Below are 21,769 nucleotides of genomic sequence, written 5' to 3'. Positions count from 1 at the left end.
CGAAGGGAAGCCATTTGCCTTGCTCTGGCTTCAACAGCCAAGACCCCGTTCCCGGCGCTTAGTGCCCTCCCCTTCCTAGGCCCCAGGCTGCGGGCTGGATGCCCTCTGAATGGTTGGAAGCAACCCTGGCACCTGGCCACAGTGATACGGAGGAAGTCATCGGCTTTTAGGCTGGGACTACAACTCCCAAAAGGCCTTGAGGGCCTTTTCCCTCCATTTCCCGAGGGGGGGAATGGAAAGCCAGCGCCGCCGGCACCTGTGCTTTATGGGAAATGTAGTTTAATGATACAACTCAGCTTACTGGCTCCTCCCTTTCTCCCCCAGCGCACGCTGAATCCCTCCCCCCTTCTTCCCTCCCCCCCCCCCCCCCCCCCCCATGAAGAGAGATTCGGGGTAGGAGTGAGGCAACACTCAGGGTCTCAGGCCTTTGGGTCCTGGAAAAATCTCTTCTGATTTGGAGCACCGGAAAAATGGACAATTCACACAAGGTCAGCAGCATGGCGCAGCTCCATCTAAGTAGGTACCCTGCCCCAAGATACCACGAGAGAGCTCCACACCTTTCCCTTTACAGGCTCAAATATGCGGTACATACAACTCCCCACCCCCAATAAAAAGCCAAAGAGACAGGGTAAGTTAGGGCTTTTAATTATTACCTCCCACTCTCCCGCGTGGGGCAAACGGAGTTGGGAATTGTACCCTGAATATCCCTGATGGGTGAAGGGCCCCTCCTCTTCCCATAGGCTTTGTGATTGCATTTCACAGTATTCTTCCTCCACACTCCCAAGAAAGCAGGAAGGAAGGGATCGTGAAAGTGTGAGTCAAAAACCCCATCCTTCTGGTCAGCCCTTGTACTCCTGTTTGGGCTGAGCCCAGGGGTCTGCAGGGCTTGCTCTGTTCATCCTGGACTTGCCAAGAGCCAGGGCCAGAGAGCTGGGGCAGCTAAGAGGCACATGACGGTGGGCAGTGGTTGATAAGGAGGAACACATTGCCCTCTAGTTTTTTGTTGTTTTTTTTCTTGCAAATCTGATAACATCCAGCAAACAGACCTTTGCTTCCCAGCATCTGAGCTGAGGAGTTAACTTTCTTGGGGGGGTCCGGTCATGGGGCCTGAACTCTGGGCCTGAGTGCTGTCCCTCAGCTCTTCAGCTCAAGGCTAGCGCTCTACCACTTGAGCCACAGTGCCACTTCCGTCTTTTTTTTTCTTTTTTTGCTTATGTGGTGCTGAGGAATCGAACCCAGTGCCTCAGGCATGCAAGGCAAGCACTCTACCACTGAGCCACCTTCCCAGCCCCATGGAGTTAACTTTCTTGATCTTACACCCAGAGCCTAGATGTGCATTTATTATCTTTGGTAGTTTTGAGCATTAAAAAGAAAAATCAAAATCCTTGGATTTCTGCAAGGTTCTGCATCTCAGGTGCAGGATCCCAAGAGTAGCTCCTGTGTAGTATGTGTGTGTGTGTGTGTGTGTGTGTGTAGTGTGTGTGTGTGTGTGTGTGTGCGTGCGTGCGTGCGCACACACACACACACACACACACACACACGCATGCCAATCCTGGGGCTTGAACTAAGGGCTTGGGCTTTGTTAGCTCAAGGCTAGTGCTTTACCACGTGAGCCACAGCTCCACTTCTGGCTTTTTGGTAATTTATTGGAGATTAGTCTCTCATGGACTTCCCTGACTGGCAGGCTTTGAACCATGATCCTCAGATCTCAGCCTCCTGAGTAGCTAGGATTTATAGGCCATCAGTGCCTGGCAGTTAACTCTTTAACTCTTTCCTCTTTGAGCCTCTTTGAGCCTCCTAGACAATTTCTTTGAGGCTTTCTTGGAAGTGAAGGCTGGACAGAAATAAGCTGTACTTACAACCTGCCCAACCTTTTCAGAGGCTGTGGTGAGCACAGCTAGAGACTGACTTGTTTTACCAGATCTTTCAGGCAGTGGAGTGTTGAGCTTTGGTTGTGTCTTCATGAGATTCTCTCCCAGTGATCTACTGTCCCCTCCGGCAAAGTCCTGCAAGATTTTTTCACAGGGCATGAGACGTGGCCTTCTCTAGAATAAATCAGAAACTCCCAGAAACACATGAGAAGAACTGAGAAGTGCTTGCTGTACAGTAAGGCGAGGTCAGGTAACTGTTTTTTGTTTTTTGTTTTTTTTTTTTGGGTCTAGTCGTGGGGCCTGAACTCTGGGCTTGGACGCTGTCCCTCAGCTCTTCAGCTCAAGGCTAGTGCTCTACCACTTGAGCCACAGCGCCACTTCCGACTTTTTTTCTTTTTGCTTATGTGATGCTGGGGAATCGAACCCAGGGCCTCAGGCATGCAAGGCAAGCGATCTACCACTGAGCCATCTTCCCAGCCCTGTGGTCAGGTAACTGTTATTTCTCCCCTGGTGCTTGCTCTTGGTAAACCCTGAGTTCCTTCTGTTACCTGAAGATGCAGGGGAGAAAGAGCTCCTCTTCTAGAAAAAGCAGCAGGTCAGTCAAGAAGGGGGAAGTGTTGTTCCCTGTTGCTGGGTGCAGCCACCCAGAAGTATGAACCAGAAAAAGCAGGTGAACACTGAACTTTCTAGAACAGCCAGCCAGGGCTGGCCATCACGAGATGATATCCTGTGGGTCATAGCATTCTGATAGTTCCAGAAGGCTTGCCAATGAGAATTGCTTGAGAAGTGGGTACCCACCTGCTTTGGATCCATCTCAGGCTTTATTCAGAAAGCTTCCTGGGAAACGCGTCCTCAGGGGGGACAGGTCAGCATTAATGCCCACCCATTCAGGCAGGAAGGCAGCTTCTGGTTTGAAGATCTTTAGAAAATCAGAGTCGGGCAGGGTGAAGTTAGCCAGGTAGACAGTGTCCCCACCCACCAGGTAGGCAGCCCAGAAGCCGAATGTGCCAATGGTCATGATGGTGTGGTTGCACTGGAGGAGCAGGGCGAAATCCCACGCCGGGTTGCTCTCCAGCCCATTACCGGCAAAAACCACGTCACCCTGGGAGGTGTCGAGGTTTTTCCGGCACCACTCCATTCCATTGCTGGTGACCACAAAGATGGGGTCTTCGTGCTGTGCCCGGAACCAATCCATGGCCTGCTGGAGGTAAGTCTGGTCACCCACCACACCCTTCCAGCGATGAGGCATCACCTCTAGGTAGTCCCCTCGGCGCACATGGACACCCACGAAAGTCCGAGGGTGGCGACCGTCGGGGCCCAGACGGAACCGTCTCAAGACCCACTGAGCCTCTTCACGAAGGTGGTCGTGCAGGGTGAACTCCCTGCGGATCTGTTCCCGCACGTGGTGGAAAAAAGTCCAAGAGCAGGGAAAGCCAGACAGCTTCAGAAAGGGTTCACTCAAGTGGGAGTATTCCTCTGACATCCAGTCATGTACCTGCAGGTTCTGCCAAGGAGTGCGGCTCTCCACCTCAGTGGCCAACACGGGCAGGGTGATGCGGAACACAGGGGCCAGTGTGGCATGCATGGCAGGCAGGATGAAGGGCCGGCGCCCATTGAGCTGAGCCAGGGCAAGCAGGGTGGCGTACTGCCCCATCTGGTTCCCAAACCGGCCATCGGGATAAATGGTCCAAGTGCCAGAGAGAGGCTGAAGGTGCTGGGAACTGGGAGATGAGCTGTTGGCTATCCCCGGTGATCTGGGCATGCACACAATGGCCACCGGGGATGTCAGGCCTCGGTCTGGACACAGCAGAGACAAGTGGAGAGCGTTCTGAAGCACATCTTGGTGCAGGTGGAGGAAGATGGCCGACAGGAGACAAACAATCAGGAAGGCCAGGCAGAGGTGCTTTCTGCTGGGGGCCCACATGGCTGCAGGGAAGGAAAGGGGAAGTTCAGGGGGTGATGGAGTCCTGGCTTAGGTCAGAGAGGAGAGCTCGGAAGTTCAAAACTCCCTGGTGACAGAGAAGCCCAAGACTCCATCTCCCAGGATGCACATGCAAAAGGTGGGTGAAACGTGCACTTTCCAAGTTAGCAGAGGGTCCGGGGCCTGGGGAAGGGGGGAGCCCCTCTGGGAACCTCGTACAACCCCACATGGAAGGCCCCCAAAGGGAAAACCACCTCCCACCCTTGTACCTGTCTAAGACACACCGGGCCCCACCGGGCGCGTGGGAACCACAGCTCATGTGGAGGCCCCCCAGGCCCCCACACACCAAGGCTGAAGGTTTGGGGGGAGGCTCCGGGGAACCTGGAGGTGACTCCTGAGAGAGGCTAGGGGCGATCGCCCGGTGGGAGGAGGCAAGGGCCCCACCCGGCCTCCCCCAGCCGGCTCACCTGGAGTCCTGGGTGGGGGTCGGGTCTGGCCACCTGGAGGCTGGGGACGCGAGGCGGCATCCGGAGCCCCGGCTCCGGGGTGGTGGTGGTGGGGAACGGGCAGGCTCTCGGCGCCGGCTTCCCAGGGACTGACGGGGAGCTCAAGCAGGAATCGGGGCGCGGCCCGCCCCCACCCTCACCCCCCCTCCCCCCGCCGAACTCCGAACCTCCACCTTCCAGGGCCGGCCAGGTAGCCGGGAGCCCCGCCCCAGCTCTGATGGGGTGCGGAGGGCGGGGCGCCCCGGCTAGAGCGGGGCCTTCACCCCAAGATCGGGTGAGGCCTGCAGCCGGCCCCCTCCATCCCCAGCCCGGGGCAGTCCAAGCTCGACCCAGCGGCTGGCTGAACCCCTATCCGGCCCTCTTCCGGTCCCTGGACGATGCTTATCTTCTCCCCCTCCTCATCTTCCTCCTCCTCCCTCCCTCCTCCCGCCCTTCTCTCCCCTCCCTCCTCTCCCTCCCTCCCAGCACCCCGGGCGGCCCCGCCCTGACACCTGGCCTCCTCAGAGGGCAGGGTCGTCCCAACGGGGCCCCGCCCGGTCCAAGGAACAGAGAACCTGTTTTCCAGGCCGGTCCCCCGAGCCCCCAGGCTGGATCATCAGCCTGGTCATCGCCCCGCTGAACGCCGAGAGACCCAGATGCCCTGACGCCCCCCCCCCTCCGAGCTTGCCTGGGGTCAGGGGGTGCACCATCCACCATCCGCCAACAGGACTTCCTGCAGACCGAAAGCCACCGTTGCTGAACACGGCAGAATTGAGCGACCCCCACCCCCCCCCAGGAAACACGATCCATGCTTGCTTGCTTCCACGCTGTGGCGCCCCAAGAGAGATCTGAGCTCCACCCCACAGCAAGACCTGTTTCCGTTGTCAGAGGGCCTCCCTACACCCAGCCCCTCCTGCATCAGGATCTCCATTGCTGCTGGTGTCCCAGACCCAGGGGTTCCAGGCCCCTGCCTCCTCCCTTAGACCCAGGGGTTCCAGGCCCCAGCCTCCTCCCTCAGACCCAGGGGTCCAGGTCCCAGCCTCCTTCCTCAGACCCAAGGACCCACATCCTAGACCCCCCTCCCTCAGATCTGAGAACTCAGCTCCAGCACCCTCGAGAAGGAGCCTCTAGGAGTCACACACACACACACACACACACACACACACACACACACACACACACACACACACACACACACAGCATGCCCATTTCTGAGTCTGATTTCTCTGTGAGCAGTCTGCCCTGCCCCATTAGTTATTTTGGGAGCACCTGCCCCAGGGATCCTGTGGCTCTGGTGAAAGAAGCCCTGGGATTGCATCAGGGAGGACACAGCCCAGGCCCCGCAGGGTCCCAGTGTAGCCGGTGGCATTGGTGAGGCTGAGGCTGGCCGAAGGCCAGGCCCAGGCTGGAAGGTGACACCTGCTCAGGACAGTTCTTCAACGAGGCAGTGGCAGCTTAACCCACCCGGAGCCATGTCCCTTCACAACCCAGCCCCTGAAATCAAAGGGACAGTAGTTACACTTGGGGGAAAAGCCTGCTCCTTCCTCAGAAGTCCAGTCCCAGCCCCCCTCCTTCAGACCCAAGGGTCCAGACCCCAGCCTCCTCCCCCAGATCCTCAAGTCCAGGGGTCCAGACCCCAGCCTCCTCCCTCAGACCCAGGGGTTCAGACCCAGGGGTCCAGGTCCCAACCTACTCCCTCAGACCTAAGGGTCTAGGCCCCAGCCTCGTCCCTTAGATCTAGGGGTCCAGGCCCCAGCCTCTACCCTCAGACCCAGGGGTCCAGGCCCCAGCCTCCTCCCTCAGATCTGGGGGTCCAGACCCTGCCTCCTCCCTCAGACCCTCAAGTCCAGGGGTCCAGGCCCTAACCTCCCTCCCTCATTCCCAGGAATCCAGACCCCAGCCTCCTCCCTCAGAAGCAGGGGTCCAGACCCTGCCTCCTCCCTCAGATCCTCAAGTCCAGGAGTTCAGACCCCAGCCTCCTCCCTCAGACCCAGGGGTTCAGACCCAGGGGTCCAGGCCCCAACCTACTCCCTCATACCTAGGGGTCTAGGCCCCAGCCTCCTCTCTCAGATCCAGGGGTCCAGACCCCAGCCTCCTCCCTCAGATCTGGGGGTCCAGACCCTGCCTCCTCCCTCAGAGCCTCAAGTCCAGGGGTCTAGGCCCCAACCTCCCTCCCTCAGATCCAGAAACCCAGGCCCCAGCCTCCTTCCTCAGATCCAGGACTTGAGAACTCCCATCCTCCCTCCTGAGACCCAGGAGGTCCCTTCACCCAGGTTCCAGTTCATCAAGTTCTCCCCTCCCCCCCCCACGTAGGAGTGCAGCTGCACCTCCAAGGACCCCCTCCCAGCAGCCATTGCATCATCTGTCTGCCCAGGCCATCCTGGCCACGGTGGAATTCTGGCTGTTGCCAAATGGGTCAAATATCACGCATCAGGCTTGGAGAGGGCACGTGGGCAGGTTGGTGTGGGTATAAATTCCGGAGCTGCTGCATCCATCCCAGAGCATTGGTGGTGTGGAAGCTGGGAATCCGGGCGGAAGGGCAACCAAGCATTCAGGTGGTCGGAGACGAGACCTCGGCCCACTCATCTCGACCAGTTGACGCACACCTGGACCTCATCAGGTCACCTTTGCCGTTGATGGACCGGGCAAACACCAGGGCTGGGGCCCAGGGGCTGGGGGGCCTTGTGCTGGCTGTCATAATCCTGGGAGCATGCAAGGCACGGCCTATCCCTGACTCCAGCCCCCTCCTCCAATTTGGGGGTCAAGTTCGGCTTCGGCACCTCTACACAGATGACACTCAGGAGACGGAAGCCCATCTGGAGATCAGGGCAGATGGCACGGTGGTGGGGACTGCGCACCGGAGCCCTGAAAGTAAGTGTGAAGACTAAGCCAGTAGGGTGGCAAGGTGATACAAAGGGTCTGGGGTCCCTGGATCTGGGATAGTTGTAACTGGGTTGGTAGCAGCTTTGTTGAGGGTCGTCCCCTTGTCTCTCCCAGGTCTCTTGGAGCTGAAAGCCTTGAAGCCAGGAGTCATTCAAATCTTAGGGATCAAGACATCCAGATTCTTATGCCAGAGACCAGACGGGACACTGTATGGATCAGTAAGTTGCCTGAACCTCCATCCTGCACACTTCTTCTCTGTCATCCCATGATCAGGTGTCTTGCTCACTAGGTTCTGGCTAGCCTTGGTTTCCTGCTTTAACCCCTTGTGAGGGGGGAGTGATGGTTATCAGAATTTGCAAGACCAGGCTCAGGCAGGAAGTTTAGGGATAGGCTTGAAGGCCACATCCTGTGACCAGGATTGTGGTACCTGCCACCAGAGCCACCCTGGGCTCCTGACATGTGGCCCCAGAGGCTGTGGTCCATGGTCTAATTAAGTGGCCATGGGACATGGGCAGCGGTGAAGGCGCTCTGCCTGGCCTATGACAGCCTTGACTGACAGCTGACCTGTTCTCTGGAGCGGCCTTGGGGACAGCAAAAATCCACTTATGAGTCTGGGTGCCTGTGGCTCACGCCTGGCATACTAGCTACTCAGGAGGCTGAGATCTGAGGATCACAGTTCAAAGCCAGATCGGGCAAGGAAAGTCCGTGAGACTCTTACCTCTAATAAACCACCAGAAAATTGGAAGTGGCTCTGTGGCTCAAGTGCTCACCTTGAGCTAAAGAGCAGAGGGACAGTGCTCAGGCCCAGAGTTCAAGCCCCACAACCGACCAAAAAAAAAGAAAAAAAAAAAAACCACCTATGAGCTGGGCGCTGCTGGTGGCTCATGCCTGTAATCCTAGCTACTCAAAAGGCTGATATCTAAGGATGGCAGTTGGAAGAAAGTCCACGAGATGCTGATCTTCAATGAACCACTAGAATAATTGGAAGTGGTGTGGTTCAAGTGGTCAAGCACTCGCCTTGAGCATAAGACCAAGGACAGCACCCAGGTCCCAAGTTCAAGCCCCAGGACTGACAATAAATAAATAAAATCCACCCATACAGTCCTGGTTCCTGGAGACAGAATGATTGGAGCCTGGATCTAGGGCTGGGGTCTGGGCCTCAGGGCTGAGTGAAAGGAAGTGGGAGGCTCTAACTCATCTTTCCTGTCTTTCCCCAGCTCCACTTTGACCCTGAGGTTTGCAGCTTCCAGGAGCTGCTTCTGGAAGATGGATACAACATTTACCGTTCTGAAGCCCTGGGTCTCCCCCTGCGCCTGCCTCCCCAGGATCCAGCACCCTGGGGGCCAGCCCGCTTCCTGCCCCTGCCTGGTGTGCCCCCCGCACTGCCGGAGCCCCCCGGGATCCTGGCTCCTGAGCCCCCTGATGTCGGCTCCTCCGACCCTCTGAGTATGGTGGGACTGTTGCAGGGCCGAAGCCCCAGCTATGCATCCTGAAGCCACAGTCCACATGTTTTGGGGGTTCCTCTTATTTATGGGGGGTATTTATCTTATTTATTTTTTTATTTTTCTTACTTGAGTAATAAAGAGTCTGTGAGGGGAGCATCAGCATTTGAAGGTGAAAATGACAATGTTTCTGGTGTCTCCTTGAGTCTGGGACCCCCCTCTCCCCACCCCTTCATGGCCCTTGGTCCCAGCTGCCCCAGGGTCCACCTCAGACAAGCTGATCCCAGCGTCTCCAGGACTATCCTTGATTTTTTTTTTTTTTTGATGGTCCGGGGTTTGAACTCAGCCTGGTCGCTGTCCCTGAACTTTGTGCTCCAGGCTGGTACTCTCTCACTTTGAGCTACAGCACCACTTCCGGTTTTCTGATGATTCATTGGAGATAAGAGTCTAATGAATTTTCCTGGCTTTGAGCCACAATCCTCAGATCTCAGCTTCCTGCACTAGTAGACTTACAGGTTTGAACCACCAGTGACTAATTTATCCCAGCCCTAACAGGACAGGATTGATCATCCATCTTTACCTTCTTGTGGACGCAATGTGGAACTATGTCTCAGAGGTGCCTCAAAAATATCAATAGGAGGGCTAGGAAGGTGGCTCAGTGGTAGAGTGCTTGCCCTGCATGCATGAGGCCCTAGGTTTGATTCCTCAGCACCACATAAGCAGAAAAAGCTGGAAGTGGTGATTTGGCTCAAGTGGTAGGGCGCTAGCCTTGAGCTGAAGAGCTGAGGGACAGTGCTCAGGCCCAGAGTTCAGGCCCCATGACCGACAAAAAAAAAAAAATCAATAGGGTTTTTTGTTTTGTTTTGTTTTTGTCAGTCATGGGGCTTGAACCCTGGGCCTAGGCGCTATCCCTATGCTCTTCAGCTCAAGATGAACACTCTATCGCTTGAGCCACAGTACCACTTCTGGTTTTCTAGTGGTTTATTGGAGATAAGAGTCTCACAGGGTTTCCTGCCCGGGCTGGCTTTGAACTGTGATCTTCAGATCTCAGCCTCCTGAGTAACTAGGATGACAGGCATGAGCCACTGGCACCCAGCTAGGGTTTTTGTTGTTGTTTTTGTGTTTTTGACCCTGAGGCCCCATAACCTCATGGGAAATGTAGTTTTCTTGGGTTTATGAGCATCATTACGGGGAGATGTCTTGGTCCTCAGAGTCTGGAGTAAAGACTTCTGGGTTTGCAGGCACTGGGGGCTCACACCTGTAATCCTAGCTACTCAGGAGGCTGAGATCTGAGGATCGAGGTTCAAAGTCAGCCCAGGCAGGAAAGTCCGTGAAACTCTGATCTCCAGTAAACCACACAAGAAAACAGGAAGTGGCGCTGTGGCTCAAGTGGTAGAGCGCTTACCTTGAGCTCAAGAGCTGAGGGACAGCACCCAGGCCCAGAGTTCAAGTCCCATGACCAACACACATACACAAAAAGAATTCTGGGTTCTGGGAGGTGCATTGGCTATAAGGATGCCCCTTCAATCCCAAGGGATCAGCAGGCTGGCCATCTAGACACCCTGGGAGTCCTAGGAGATAGGAAGATTAGGTCTTCTCATCTCTCATTACCCAGCAATAAAGCCAGAAGCAAAGCTGGGGCTCAAGCAGGAGCTCCATTCCAGCCTTGAGTGGAAAGAGCCAAGCAAATGAGAACTGGAGGACCACAGTTCAAGCCTCAGTACTGACACACACACATGCGCATGCTCGTGCGTGCCCACGCACACACACGCGCGCACACACACACACAGATGAGCGGGCATACAACTTGACAACTTTACAAACTGTGCTCCTCAGATCACAGCCTCCTGAGTAGCTGGGATACACATGTGAACTGCTGGTGCCCATCTGACAGCAATATGATGACAGCGTCATTTCTCAAACATATGACCAGATATCCAGAGCATAAACATTACCACTTTAATCATTTCCAAGGCTATCATGCGGTAACGGTGAGTCTAGCCACAGCCTTGTGCAATCTGTCTCCAGACATTTTGCAGCTTGCAAAACCAAAACTCCTGCCCTGATGAAACCCATTGGTCTCTTCTCCTTCTAAGGCCCCAGGCCAGTTTTCATAACCCCCCGCACGATCGGTCTGATGAAATCTTTTCAGGTCTGACCAGCCTGCTCCATAGGAGGACAAGGAAATCCACACCCATGTGGGCTTCTTGTTAATGATCAATTAATTTGGAAACAATTAACTTGCTTTTAAACATTCCACGGCCAAATTTCCATGCCTAAAAATAGTGATAATGTCACCATTTTACAGTTCTCCAAACACTGGATTACAAACTTCTTCCACAAACTGTTCGTCAGCCTGGGAGGAGAGCCCTTAAACACCTGGAATCCAAAACAAAAACAATAACAGTAATAACAAGCACAAATATATAAGGATCCTGGGTCTAAGTAACATTGCCTGATTCTCACAGCCACGGGGGGGGGGGGGGGGGGGGGTAATTCATTCAGCTCTGAAAAGTCTTAGAGATAAGAGAAGCCATTCCTTTTCTTTCTTTCTCTTTCCTTCCCTCCTGAACTGCTTGTGTGTGTGTGTGTGTGTGTGTGTGTGTGTGTGTGTGTGTGTGTGTTTTGTCGGTCATGGGGCTTGAACTCTGGGCCTGGTCACTGTCCCTCAGCTATTCAGTTCAAGGCTAGCCCTGGGAGCCACAGCGCCACTTCTGGCTTTTTCTGCTTCTGTGGTGCTGAGGAATCGAACCCAGGGCCTCATGCATTTGAGGTCAAGCAATCTACCACTGAGCCACCTTCCCAGCCTCTCCCTGAGGGTCTTTTGCTCAAAGCTAGCCCTCTCCACTTGAGCTATGTAGCCAGAAACATTGGTAAGAGGACTGCGGTTCAAGGTGGTCCCAGGATCAAGTTGGGACCCTACTTGAAAAATAATTAAACCCAAAATGGCCAGGACTAAGTAGTAGAGCACTTTTGAGGATTGCAATTCTCCCTCAAGGCCTCATGAGAACTGGGATTACAGGTGTGAACCACCATACCCAGCCTGCTAGCAGGGAAATTCCTAACTTAGCCCTGTCTCTAGTTTTTCAGCGGAGGGCCATGCAGTTTCCAAGATAAAGGAAAAATCAGGAGCCCAAAGAGAAAATATATCACTAGATCAAATTGTTGAGCTATGACTCACTCCTGTTTAACCACCTATGTAGGTTGTGAGCCCTTTAGCTGACACTTTTGTTTCATTAAGAGATATTGTTGCAAGGAAACCTAGTCACAAGAAACAGAGAAGACCACTTAAAAGACCAAGTTATGAGTCTTTATTGGAGAGTTGGTAGACGGCTGGTGGACTCTTGTCCCACAAAGACCAGCAGCTAGCACAAAGCTAACACAGGCTAAAACCACACAAGGTGCATGGAATCAAATCCAACGAAAGTGTTAAATGTGAGCAAAGCAAACCAGATGAGCACACTTAAACCTAATAGATATGTTAAATAAAAGCAAACCATTTAGGGAAACAAAATCAGGGAAAATTAATGGCTAATTACCTAGGGGAAGCTTAGACCCAGTCTCCTTTTCAATATATGCAGCTGAACACTGGCGGCTCATGCCTGTCATCCTAGCTACTCAGGAGGCTGAGATCTGAGGATCATTCTTCCTAGCCAGCTGGGGTAGGAAAGTCTGTGAAACTCTTTATCTCCAATAAAACTCAAAAAAGCTGGAAGTGATACTGTGGCTCAAGTGCTCTCCTGGAGCAAAAGAAGCCCAGGGACATTGGCTAGGCCCAGAGTTCAAGTAGCAGCACTGGCACAGAGAGAAAGAGAGACAGACAGACAGACAGAGACAGAGACAGAGAGAGAAAGAGGGAGAGAGAAAGAGGGAAGAAAGAGGGAGAGATAGAGAGAGAGGGAGAGAGAGAGAGAGAGAGAGAGAGAGAGAGAGAGAATGCACTGCCACTATCTCCTTGTAGCTCCAGGTGTCTCATGGGGTTTGAACTCTGGGCCTGGGCGCTGTACCTCAGCTCTTCAGCTCAAGGCAAGCACTCTACCACTTGAGCCACAGCGCCACTTCCAGCTTTCTGGTGGTTCATTGGAGATAAGAATCTCACAGACTTTGCTGCCCCAGCTAGCTTTGAACCATGATACTCAGCCTCCTGAGGAGCTAGGGTTACAGGCGTGAGCCACTGAGACCTGGTTTTCCAGTTGTCTCTTTATCTGATCAGTACCTAATCTGCCTGGTACTGACTAAACATATATAAAATGTACAGTTTCTGCCTTTAAAAACCACTCTTATCGGGCTGGGAAGGTGGCTCAGTGGTAGAGCACTTTCCTTACATGCCTGAGGCCCTGGGTTCGATTCCTCAGCACCACATAAGCAAAAAGAAAAAAGCTGGAAGTGGCGCCGTGGCTCAAGTGGTAGAGCGCTAGCCTTGAGCTGAAGAGCTGAGGGACAGCGCCCAGGCCCAGAGTTTAGGCCTCACGACCAGAACCAAAAAAAAAAAAAAAAAGCCCACTTATCTTCCTCTCAGAGCTGAGACTTTTTTTGTGGGGCAATAGCTTTAATAAAGGACCTTCAAGGGGGGCGGGGGGAGGATGGGAAGGGATGGGAAGGGGAAACAAAGGAGGAGGCTACAATGCTTGATAAGAAATGTGCTCATTATCTTGCCCATGTAATTGTAACCCCTCTGTACAGTATTTTCACAATAAAAATAAAAGATAAAAAATAAAGGACCTTCAATATCTCAGTGTGTGGTGCCCCTCTGTCTCCACTTGTGTGGGTTTAACAGCAAGTGAGATTAACAGTACCAAGATTGGTGAATAATGATGTTTGATGAATCACACTCATAATTTGAAATGCTGACCTCCACCAGCCAGGCACCAGTAGCTCACATCTGGGTAACATAGTGAGACAAAACTAAAACTATCAGAATAAGCATTGAAGCAGATGCTGGTGGCTCACACCTGTAATCCTAGCTACTTAGGAGGCTGAGATCTGAAGATCGCTACTGGAAGCTCGCCCAGGTAGAAAGGTCCTGTGAGGCTCTTATCTCCAATTAACCACTCAAATACTGGAAGTGGTGCTGTGGTTCAAGTGGTAGAGCACTAACCTTGACCACACAGAGGCTCAGAAACTGCACCCAGCCCTGTGTTCAAGCCCCACTACCAACAAAAAGAAAGAAAAAAAATGAATAAACAGTTGTTAAATTTCAGCCAGTTGGTCTATAGTAGTATTGTCTTTTTTTTTTTTTTGCCAGTCTTGGGGCTTGAACTCAGGGCCTGGGCACTGTTCTCAAGGCTAGCACTCTACCACTTGAGCCACAGTGCCACTTCCAGCCTTTTCTGTTTATGTAGTACTGAGGAATCAAACCCATGACTTTCTGCATGCTAGGCAAATACTCTACCACTAAACCACATTCCCAGCCCCTATGAGACTCTTATTTTGGTGCTGGTCCTGGGGTTTGAACTTAGGGCCTGGGCTTTGTCCTTGAGCGTCTTTTGCTCAAGGCTAGCACTCTACCACTTGAACCACAACTTTACTTTGGCTTTTTGGAGTTAAGAGTCTTAAGGACTTTCCTATCTGGCTTCAAGTCATGATCCTGAGATCTCAGCCTCCCAAGTAGCTAGGATGACAGGTCTGAGCCACCTAAGCCTGGCTGTGAGATTTATCTCCCATTACTCATCACCAAAAAGCCAGAAATGGAGCTGTGGGTAATAAGGTAGATTGCTAGCCTTGAGTGAAAAAAAGCTCAGGAACAGCACCCAAGCCCTGAGTTCAAGCCCTATGCCTGGCAAACAAGCACATACAAAAAATTCATTTGGGGGAAGGAGAAGATGAACATGGCAGAGGGCTGAATTTGTTCAAAATGCACTATGTGTGTGTACAAAAATATCACAATTGCTTTAATTGTGGTCATTGTATACTAACTAAAACATTTTTTAAATAAATAAAAAAGAATGTACTCTCTTTAATATAATTTTTTTTGGGGTCCAGTAGTGGGCCTGGACTCTGGGCCTGGGCGCTGTCCTTCAGCTCTTCAGCTCAAGGCTAGCACTCTACCACTTGAGCCACAGCGCCACTTCCGGCTTTTTTCTTTTTGCTTATGTGGTGCTGAGGAATTGAACTCAGGGCCTCAGGCATGCAAGGTAAGCGCTCTACCACTGAGCCACCTTCCCAGCCCTCTTTAATATAATTTTTATTGTTATTATTAGGGTGTGGTACAGAGGGGTTACAATTCCATTAACCAGGTAATGAGTATAATTCTTCAACAATGTCCCCTCTTCCTTCCCTTTCTCCCATTTCCCCCCTCTTTTCATGAGCTTTTTTTTTTTTTTTGTCAGATGTGGGGCTTGAACTCTGGGCCTGGGCGCTGTCCCTGAACAAAAACAAACAAACCAAAAAAACAACCCAACAAAGCGAACAGTTCCACCCAGGGGTTCCTCAGAGAGTCAGGGAAGGACAGATGTGTTCTTCCTGACCCATTCTTTTCTCTCTTGCCCGACCTTGGCCCTGGAAATCTGAAGGTGAGATACGGAGTCGTCCAGTCATGTGTGTTTGTCTGTTTCCTCACAATGAGATTCTTTGGCAGCAAAACAACTAGTGTCCTGCCGCGCTTTCCGTTCTTGCTTTTCTTTTCTTTTTTGATGTTGTGATTTTCTTGTTCCAAGTCAGGCCGGATTCCCAATATCTGATTACTCAAATTTGCTTTGGTCACAGGACCCAGTGGCATCTGCCAGCCTGGTCCACCACCAAGTCCCTCTCCCCCATCTCTATAAATAAAGAACTTTGTGTGGGGCAGAGCTCCTGCGTAAGGGGCGTGCCTGGGAGTGCGGGGCGTGGCTTCGTGCAGAAGGCGTGGCTTGGTGTGACCGAAGCCTGAGTGGTTCTGCTTAAGGGCATGGCTCCGCGAGAGGGGCGTGGCTCTGTACGAGGGGGCGTGGCTCTGGTTGAGCCCTGGCCTGACTTTTACCAAGGACCAGGCTTCTATGCCAGGACTGCATAACCAAAACAATACAGTGCCCAGTGCTTGGGGCTCCCAGACTGTCATCCCAGCTACTTAGGAGGCTGAGATCTGAGGATCATGGTTCAAAGCCAGCCCCAAGCAGGAAAAGTCCGCGAGGCTCTTATCTCCAATAAACCACCAGAAAACCGAAAGTGGTGCTGTGGCTCAAGTGGTAGAACGCTAGCCTTGAGCTGAAGAGCTGAGGGACAGCGCCCAGGCTCAGAGTTCAAACTCCATGACCCATAACAACAAAAAATAGATAAAATCAGCATGTCATGCTTTATATCCATCTATGAAAGCAATTGTGCACTCTTAAGTTATCAAGTTTTGTTTTGTTTTGTTTTGTTTTGTTTTGGTTGGCCATGAGGCCTGAACTCTGGCCCTGGGCGCTGTCCCTCAGCTCTTCAGCTCAAGGCCAGCGCTCTACCACTTGAGCCACAGAACCACTTCTGGCTTTTTCTGCTTATGTGGTGCTGAGGACTCAAACCCAGGGCCTCATGCATAAAAGGCAAGCACTCTACCACTGAGCCACCTGAGTTTTTAATATGTGTTTTCCAAGTATGTAAGCCACCTTGGATACAGAGCTGACAATGGTTTATTTCAGCCTTCAGTAGTAAAGTGCTATATTGAGTAAAACAGTTTTAAAACTCTCATCATGTCCACTGAGTTGCTTTTTTTCTTTTTTCTTTGTCTTTTTGGTCAGTCGTGGGGCTTGAACTCTGGGCTTGGGCACTGTCCCTGCGCTCTTCAGCTCAAGGCAAGCACTCTACCACTTGAGCCACAGCACCACTTCCAGTTTTCTGGTGGTTAATTGGAGATAAAAGTCTCATGGAGCTGGGTGCTGCCTGTGGCTCACTCCTGTAATCTTAGCTACTCAGGAGGCTGAGATCTGAGGATCATGGTTCAAAGCCAGCCCCAGCAGGAAAAGTCCATGAGGCTCTTATCTCCAATAAACCACCAGAAAACTGAAAGTGGTGCTGTGGCTCAAGTGGTACAGTGCTCTCCTCGAGCTGAAGAGCTCAGGAACAGCCCACAGACCCAGAGTTCAAGCCCCACAATGGACAAAAAAAAAAAAGTTTCATGGACTTTCCTGCCCTTGCCTTGCATGCATGAGGCCTTGAGTTCGATTCCTCAGCACCACATAAACAAAAAGAAAAAAGCTGGAAGTGGCGCTGTGGCTCAAGTGGTAGAGCGCTAGCCTTGAGCTGAAGAGCTGAGGGACAGCGCCCAGGCCCAGAGTTCAGGCCCCATGACTGGACCCAAAAAAAAAAAAAATGTAAGTGGGCTAGGGAGAGCAGCCCCTCCCTCCTTCCTCTCCACCTGCCTGAAACCAGTAATCACCTGACTGTCAACAATCTGAATGAATTAGCAAAGGATCCCAGGTTCTGAGGTCACTGCTTCATCCGCTGAGGTCATTTCCTCAACCAGCCTGGTCCCTCTGATAGTGACAGCTTCCCCAGGCTCTGAAATCACTTCTGCCTCCGCCTCTGGTCCCCCCTCCGGTCTTCCCTATACAATCTGGCTCAACAGAAGTCCCTCTCTCTAGTCTTTCTCCTTCCTCTCTGTCTCTGTGTACCTCCATCTTGTGGGGGGGATCCTAGTTTGCTCCCCCCCCAGAAACTCTTTATCTGCCTGAACCCTGTGGCAGTTTCCTTTCCAGGGAAGCTTACAAAGCAGGGAGTCTCCCATCTCTTGTAATTTCCTGTTCGATAAAGGACACAAAGTTCAGGTTTTGTTGGTAATATTCAATGTTTGACCTGATACCCAGCTCCTGTGTCCTTCAGCATTTCCTGGTGGCAGTGGTGACAGGGTTCGTTGGTGGAGGCTGGTGCCTGTGGGTACAAGGCCATCCTCCAGGGAGGAGCTGGAGCTGGGGTTCAGGACCTGTCTTCCTGTGCTAGCCCCACAGCCATCTCTGGTGCTCCCCATCACCCACATTGGGGGCCCTTCCTGTCTGGGAACCCCACTCCCAACCCTTGTTATTCCTCTTCTGTCCTGTCACCGCCAATTCTGAGACCCCACGAAAGTGGACAATCTCCTACTTCTGTGCTCACCTCCAGCCATGGCCCAAGAACCCAGCGCAGTGAGATGCTGAGGCCAGGAACTGCCTGGACCAGCAGGGAGGAAAGTTCTAGAACACCCATCCCAGGCTGTGGGAGAAGGGGATCCATTCTTTTTCTTTTGTCAGTTATGGGGCTTGAACTCTGGGCTGGGAAGCTGTCCTTGAGTGCTCTACCGCTTAAGCCAGAGCTCCACTTCCAGTTTTCTAGTGGTTTATTGGAGATAAGAGCTTCACGGACTTTCCTGCCCAGGCTGACTTTGAACCGCGATCCTCAGATCTCAGCCTCCTGAGTAGCTAGGATGACAGGTGTGAGCCACCAGGGCCTGGCTGAGGGGATCCATTCTTGAGGCTCCTTGCTCCGTGTTGCTGCCCCCAGGGCCCAGGGCTGGGACATCCTAGTGTTAAAGCCTTGAGACCCCCTCTCTGGAGCTCAGCTGAGACAATTTCTTTCTAGCCCAGATGGAGGAGAGGGAGGAGGAGGGTTCGATCAGAGTTCCCAGCCCCTCTCATGGGAAAGAGGCTAGGAGTCAGGGAAATTATATGAAAACAGAAAAAGAATCAGAGGGAATGGAGATGTAACAGTGGAATCCCTCTCCACATAAGGAATAACAACTAAAAATGAAGAATGAATGAATGAATAAAACATTCTGTATGGGGGGGGGGAGAACGCAGCTAATCAATGCTAATGAAGAAGAGGAGGAAGAAGAAACATTTCTAGGGCTGGAGGTGTGGCTCAATAGGTAAAGCGCCTGCCAAGCAGGAACTGGGCCCCTTGGATTCAATTCCAGTATGAGAAACAAAGAAAAAGCCAAAACCTATTATTTACCACACCCTGAGGACTCAGACTGAGGGAGAAAACAGGAGCTAATAGCAAAGATGAGAATAATAGCCCCAGGAAGCTGAAAGAGAGCTAGTTTTTCTAGCAAAGTGTCTCCCCTAAAAATCTGGGTGTGGTGGTAGCTCACTCCTGAAGGCAAATATCAAGAGGATCAAGGATTCAAAGCCAGCAAAACTTTCCCAATGCCTCATCTCCACCAATTAAAATGCTGGGCTTGGTGGTGTGGGCCGGCCAGTGACCCGGAAGGCACACATAGGTGTGTGTTTTGGGGAGCACTGAGGGTCCAGGCCCCATCTCAGCCAGTGTCTGGGGTCTGTGGCAAACCTCTATCCCCATATCCGGGAATTGCAGACTAAGCTGTGTCAGGCACAAAGCAAGGCCCTACCTCAAAAATAACCTATAAGGCTGGGAAGGTAGCTCAGTGATAGATTGAGGCCCTGGGTTCAATTCCTCAGTATCACATAAAAAAAGCTGGAAGTGGCGCTGTGGCTCAAGTGGTAGAGCGCTGGCTTTGAGCTGAAGAGCTGAGGGACAGCGCCCAGGCCCAGAGTTCAAACCCCATGACTGACAAAAAGAAAAGAGAAAAAATCTAGAGCCAGGTGGGGGGCTGTGCTGCCGAGTCCAGGCACCCTGCCTTGTTTGTGAGGATTTTGTGTGTGTGGGGGGGAGGTGGTCATGGGGCCTGAACTCTGGTCCTGGAGGCTTCCCTCAGCTCTTCAGCTCAAGGCCAGCACTCTACCACTTGAGCCACAGCGCCACTTCTGGTTTTTGTTAGGTTTTTAAAAAGAGGTAGCTGAGTAAGAACAGCAGCAAGCATGTGGTATTCAGGTAAGGGGTAGGTTTATTCAATAGACCTGCTGGGACCAGGCAAGGGTGGCACTCCACGCGGCTGGGAAAGGCCTGGGAATGAGAGAGAGCTGGGAAAGAGAGGAAAGAGAGAGAAAAGAGCTAGAAAAGAGCAGAGAGAGCAGACAGAGCAAGAAAAGAACACACACAGAGCGAGAGAGCCTGGGCCTGTGCTAGGCCTTATCTAGGGTATGGGCGGGGAAAGGTGTGGCCACATCAGGTTAAGATGTGACCTCAGGGCTGGGAAGGTGGCTCAGTGGTAGAGCGCTTGCCTTGCATGCTCAAGGCCCTGGGTTCGATTCCTCAGCACCACATAAGCAAAAAGAAAAAAGCCGGAAGTGGCGCTGTGGCTCAAGTGGTAGAGCACTAGCCTTGAGCTGAAGAGCTGAGGGACAGTGCCCAGGCCCAGAGTTCAGGCCCCACGACCGGACCCAAAAAAAAAAAAATAAAAAAAAAAAATAAATAAATAAAAAATAAGATGTGACCTCAGTGGATGCAGATGTGACCTCTTCCAGGTGTCTCAGTTGCCTAGATAACGCAGGTACTGGGTGGAGACTTTGCTGCGAGGAGGGTGGAGTCTGCTAGCCATCCAGGAGCGGACCTTACAGTTTTCTGGTGGTTTATTGGAGAGAAGAGTCTCATGGACTTTCCTGTCCAGGTTGGCTTTGAACTGTGATCCTCAGATCTCAGCCTCCTGAGTAGCTAATCAGAGCCTAGCTACTATCTAGAGCCACCATGCTAGGCTGGCTCTAGATTTCTGTAGACCAAGCTCCAGTAGGAAGAAAAAGTCCACTAGGCAATAAAATTCACTTATCTTATCCACGTGCTTTCCATGACTCTTTTGTGGATAAGAAACTGTGTATGGTGTTCAGGGTGTGGTGCTGGGTGAAGGGCCTGTCAGGAGAGCCTGGAGTCCATGAATAAAATGAGAGTGGGAAGCCGGGCGCTGGTGGCTCACGCCTGTAATCCTAGCTACTCAGGAGGCTGAGATCTGAGGATCACAGTTCAAAGCCAGCCCGGGCAGGAAAGACCGTGAGACTCCTATCTCCAATAAACCACCAGAAAACCAGAAGTGGCGCTGTAGCTCAAGTGGTAGAGCACTTGCCTTGAGCTGAAGAGCTGAGGGGCAGCGTCCAGGCCCAGAGTTCAAGCCCCACGACCGACAAAAAAAAAAAAAAAAAAAAAAAGAGCAGGAAGGGATGGGGGGGGAAATGGGGGAGGGGAAGAGAACAGAAATCAGAAATCAATGGAAGGCCTGGCATGGCATAGGCGGCTCACAACTGGTTTCAAACATGCTGAGCCAGTCCATGAGACACTGAGGTGCAATGAACCACCAAAAAGCCAGAAGTGGAGCTGTGGTTCAAGTGGCAGAGCACCAGCCACTAAAGCTCAGCACCTGAGTTTAAGCCCCAGGACCAGCACACACAAAAAAGAAGAAGAATGGAACCGTGATCCTCCGATCTCAGCCTCCTGAGTAGCTGGGACAGGTTACTAGTCTAGTTCTTAATGGATTCAGCCATGTTCCTTTGATTTTAATTTGGCCAAGGAAGCCCCATTAAAGAGGGGCTGTCTCCTGCAGAGATTTGGGGAGGACCTTGTGGTAGGTGGCCACATCTGGTGACAACGTTTGAATGCTAGCTTTCCCTATTCATGGTATTGAAAACTTGAATACAGTTTGTAATTGGTGCAGATTTGTTTTGTTTTTGCCAGTCCTGGGGCTTGAACTCAGGGCCTGGGCACTGTCCCTGAGCTTCTTTTGCTCAAGGCTAGCACTCTACCACTTGAGCCACAGCGCTTTCCTGTTTTCATGTGGTACTGACAAAACAAACCCAGGGCTTCATGCATGCTAGACAAGCACGCTGTCACTAAGCCATATTCCCAGCCTTGTTTTTATTCTTATATCCAGTAATGGGGGCTTGAAATCAGAATCAGGATGCTTTTAGCTTTTTCTCAGCTTTTTCACTGATGGCTGGTGCTCTATGACTTGAACCACAGCTTCTCTTTTGGCTTTTTTTGTTGTTTTTGGTCATGGAGCTTGAACTCAGAGCCTGGACACTGTCCCTGTGCTCTTTTTGCTCAAGACTAGCACTCTACCACTTGACCCCCAGCATCATTTCCAGTTTTTTCTGTTTATGGGGTACCAAGGAATCTAACCCAGAGCTTCATGCATGCTACGCAAGCACTTTACCACTAAGCCACCTTCCCATCCCAGTTATTTGCTTTTTAATTCTTACTCAAGAGCTTTAGGCTAATTGTCTGGTAAATGGCTGTTTGATGACTTTGGAAAGGGTGAGCTAATGGACAGAAACCTTTTCTGTTATTTTCCCTCCTCTAAGTCCTTGATAGGGAGCCAGAAGAGCCAGGAAGAGCCTGGGCCTCAAGCACTTTTCAAGCTTCCAGAGATTTCTCTGCCCTAAGAGGCCATTGTAA

General features: G+C 52.0%; 2 protein-coding genes and 1 long non-coding RNA gene across 3 annotated transcripts; 2 read left to right on the top strand and 1 right to left on the bottom strand.

The window, feature by feature from the left end:
- Positions 1-387: 387 nt before the first annotated feature.
- Positions 388-820, top strand: LOC138812826 (uncharacterized). The gene is made up of 3 exons (XR_011367642.1): positions 388-488; positions 572-628; positions 741-820. It is a non-coding gene; the product is annotated as an uncharacterized lncRNA (long non-coding RNA).
- Positions 821-1,119: 299 nt separating this feature from the next.
- Fut1 (fucosyltransferase 1 (H blood group)) lies at positions 1,120-4,683 on the bottom strand. Its single transcript, XM_070001031.1, has 2 exons — positions 4,260-4,683; positions 1,120-3,797 (listed from the first exon to the last, which is right to left on the bottom strand). The coding sequence occupies exon 2, from the start codon at positions 3,793-3,795 to the stop codon at positions 2,686-2,688; it is 1,110 nt and encodes a 369-aa protein (XP_069857132.1). The 5' UTR covers positions 3,796-3,797; positions 4,260-4,683; the 3' UTR covers positions 1,120-2,685.
- Positions 4,684-6,221: 1,538 nt separating this feature from the next.
- On the top strand, positions 6,222-8,767 carry Fgf21 (fibroblast growth factor 21). The gene is made up of 3 exons (XM_070000501.1): positions 6,222-7,148; positions 7,275-7,378; positions 8,378-8,767. Exons 1-3 carry the CDS (start codon positions 6,689-6,691, stop codon positions 8,651-8,653), a joined length of 840 nt encoding a protein of 279 aa, XP_069856602.1. The 5' UTR covers positions 6,222-6,688; the 3' UTR covers positions 8,654-8,767.
- Positions 8,768-21,769: the final 13,002 nt, after the last annotated feature.

Source organism: Dipodomys merriami, unplaced genomic scaffold (assembly GCF_024711535.1).
Source record: "Dipodomys merriami isolate MVZ:Mamm:240054 unplaced genomic scaffold, mDipMer1.0.p SCAF_57, whole genome shotgun sequence".
NCBI classification, from domain to species: Eukaryota; Metazoa; Chordata; class Mammalia; order Rodentia; family Heteromyidae; genus Dipodomys; species Dipodomys merriami.
This window is presented reverse-complemented; position numbering and strand designations above follow the sequence as displayed.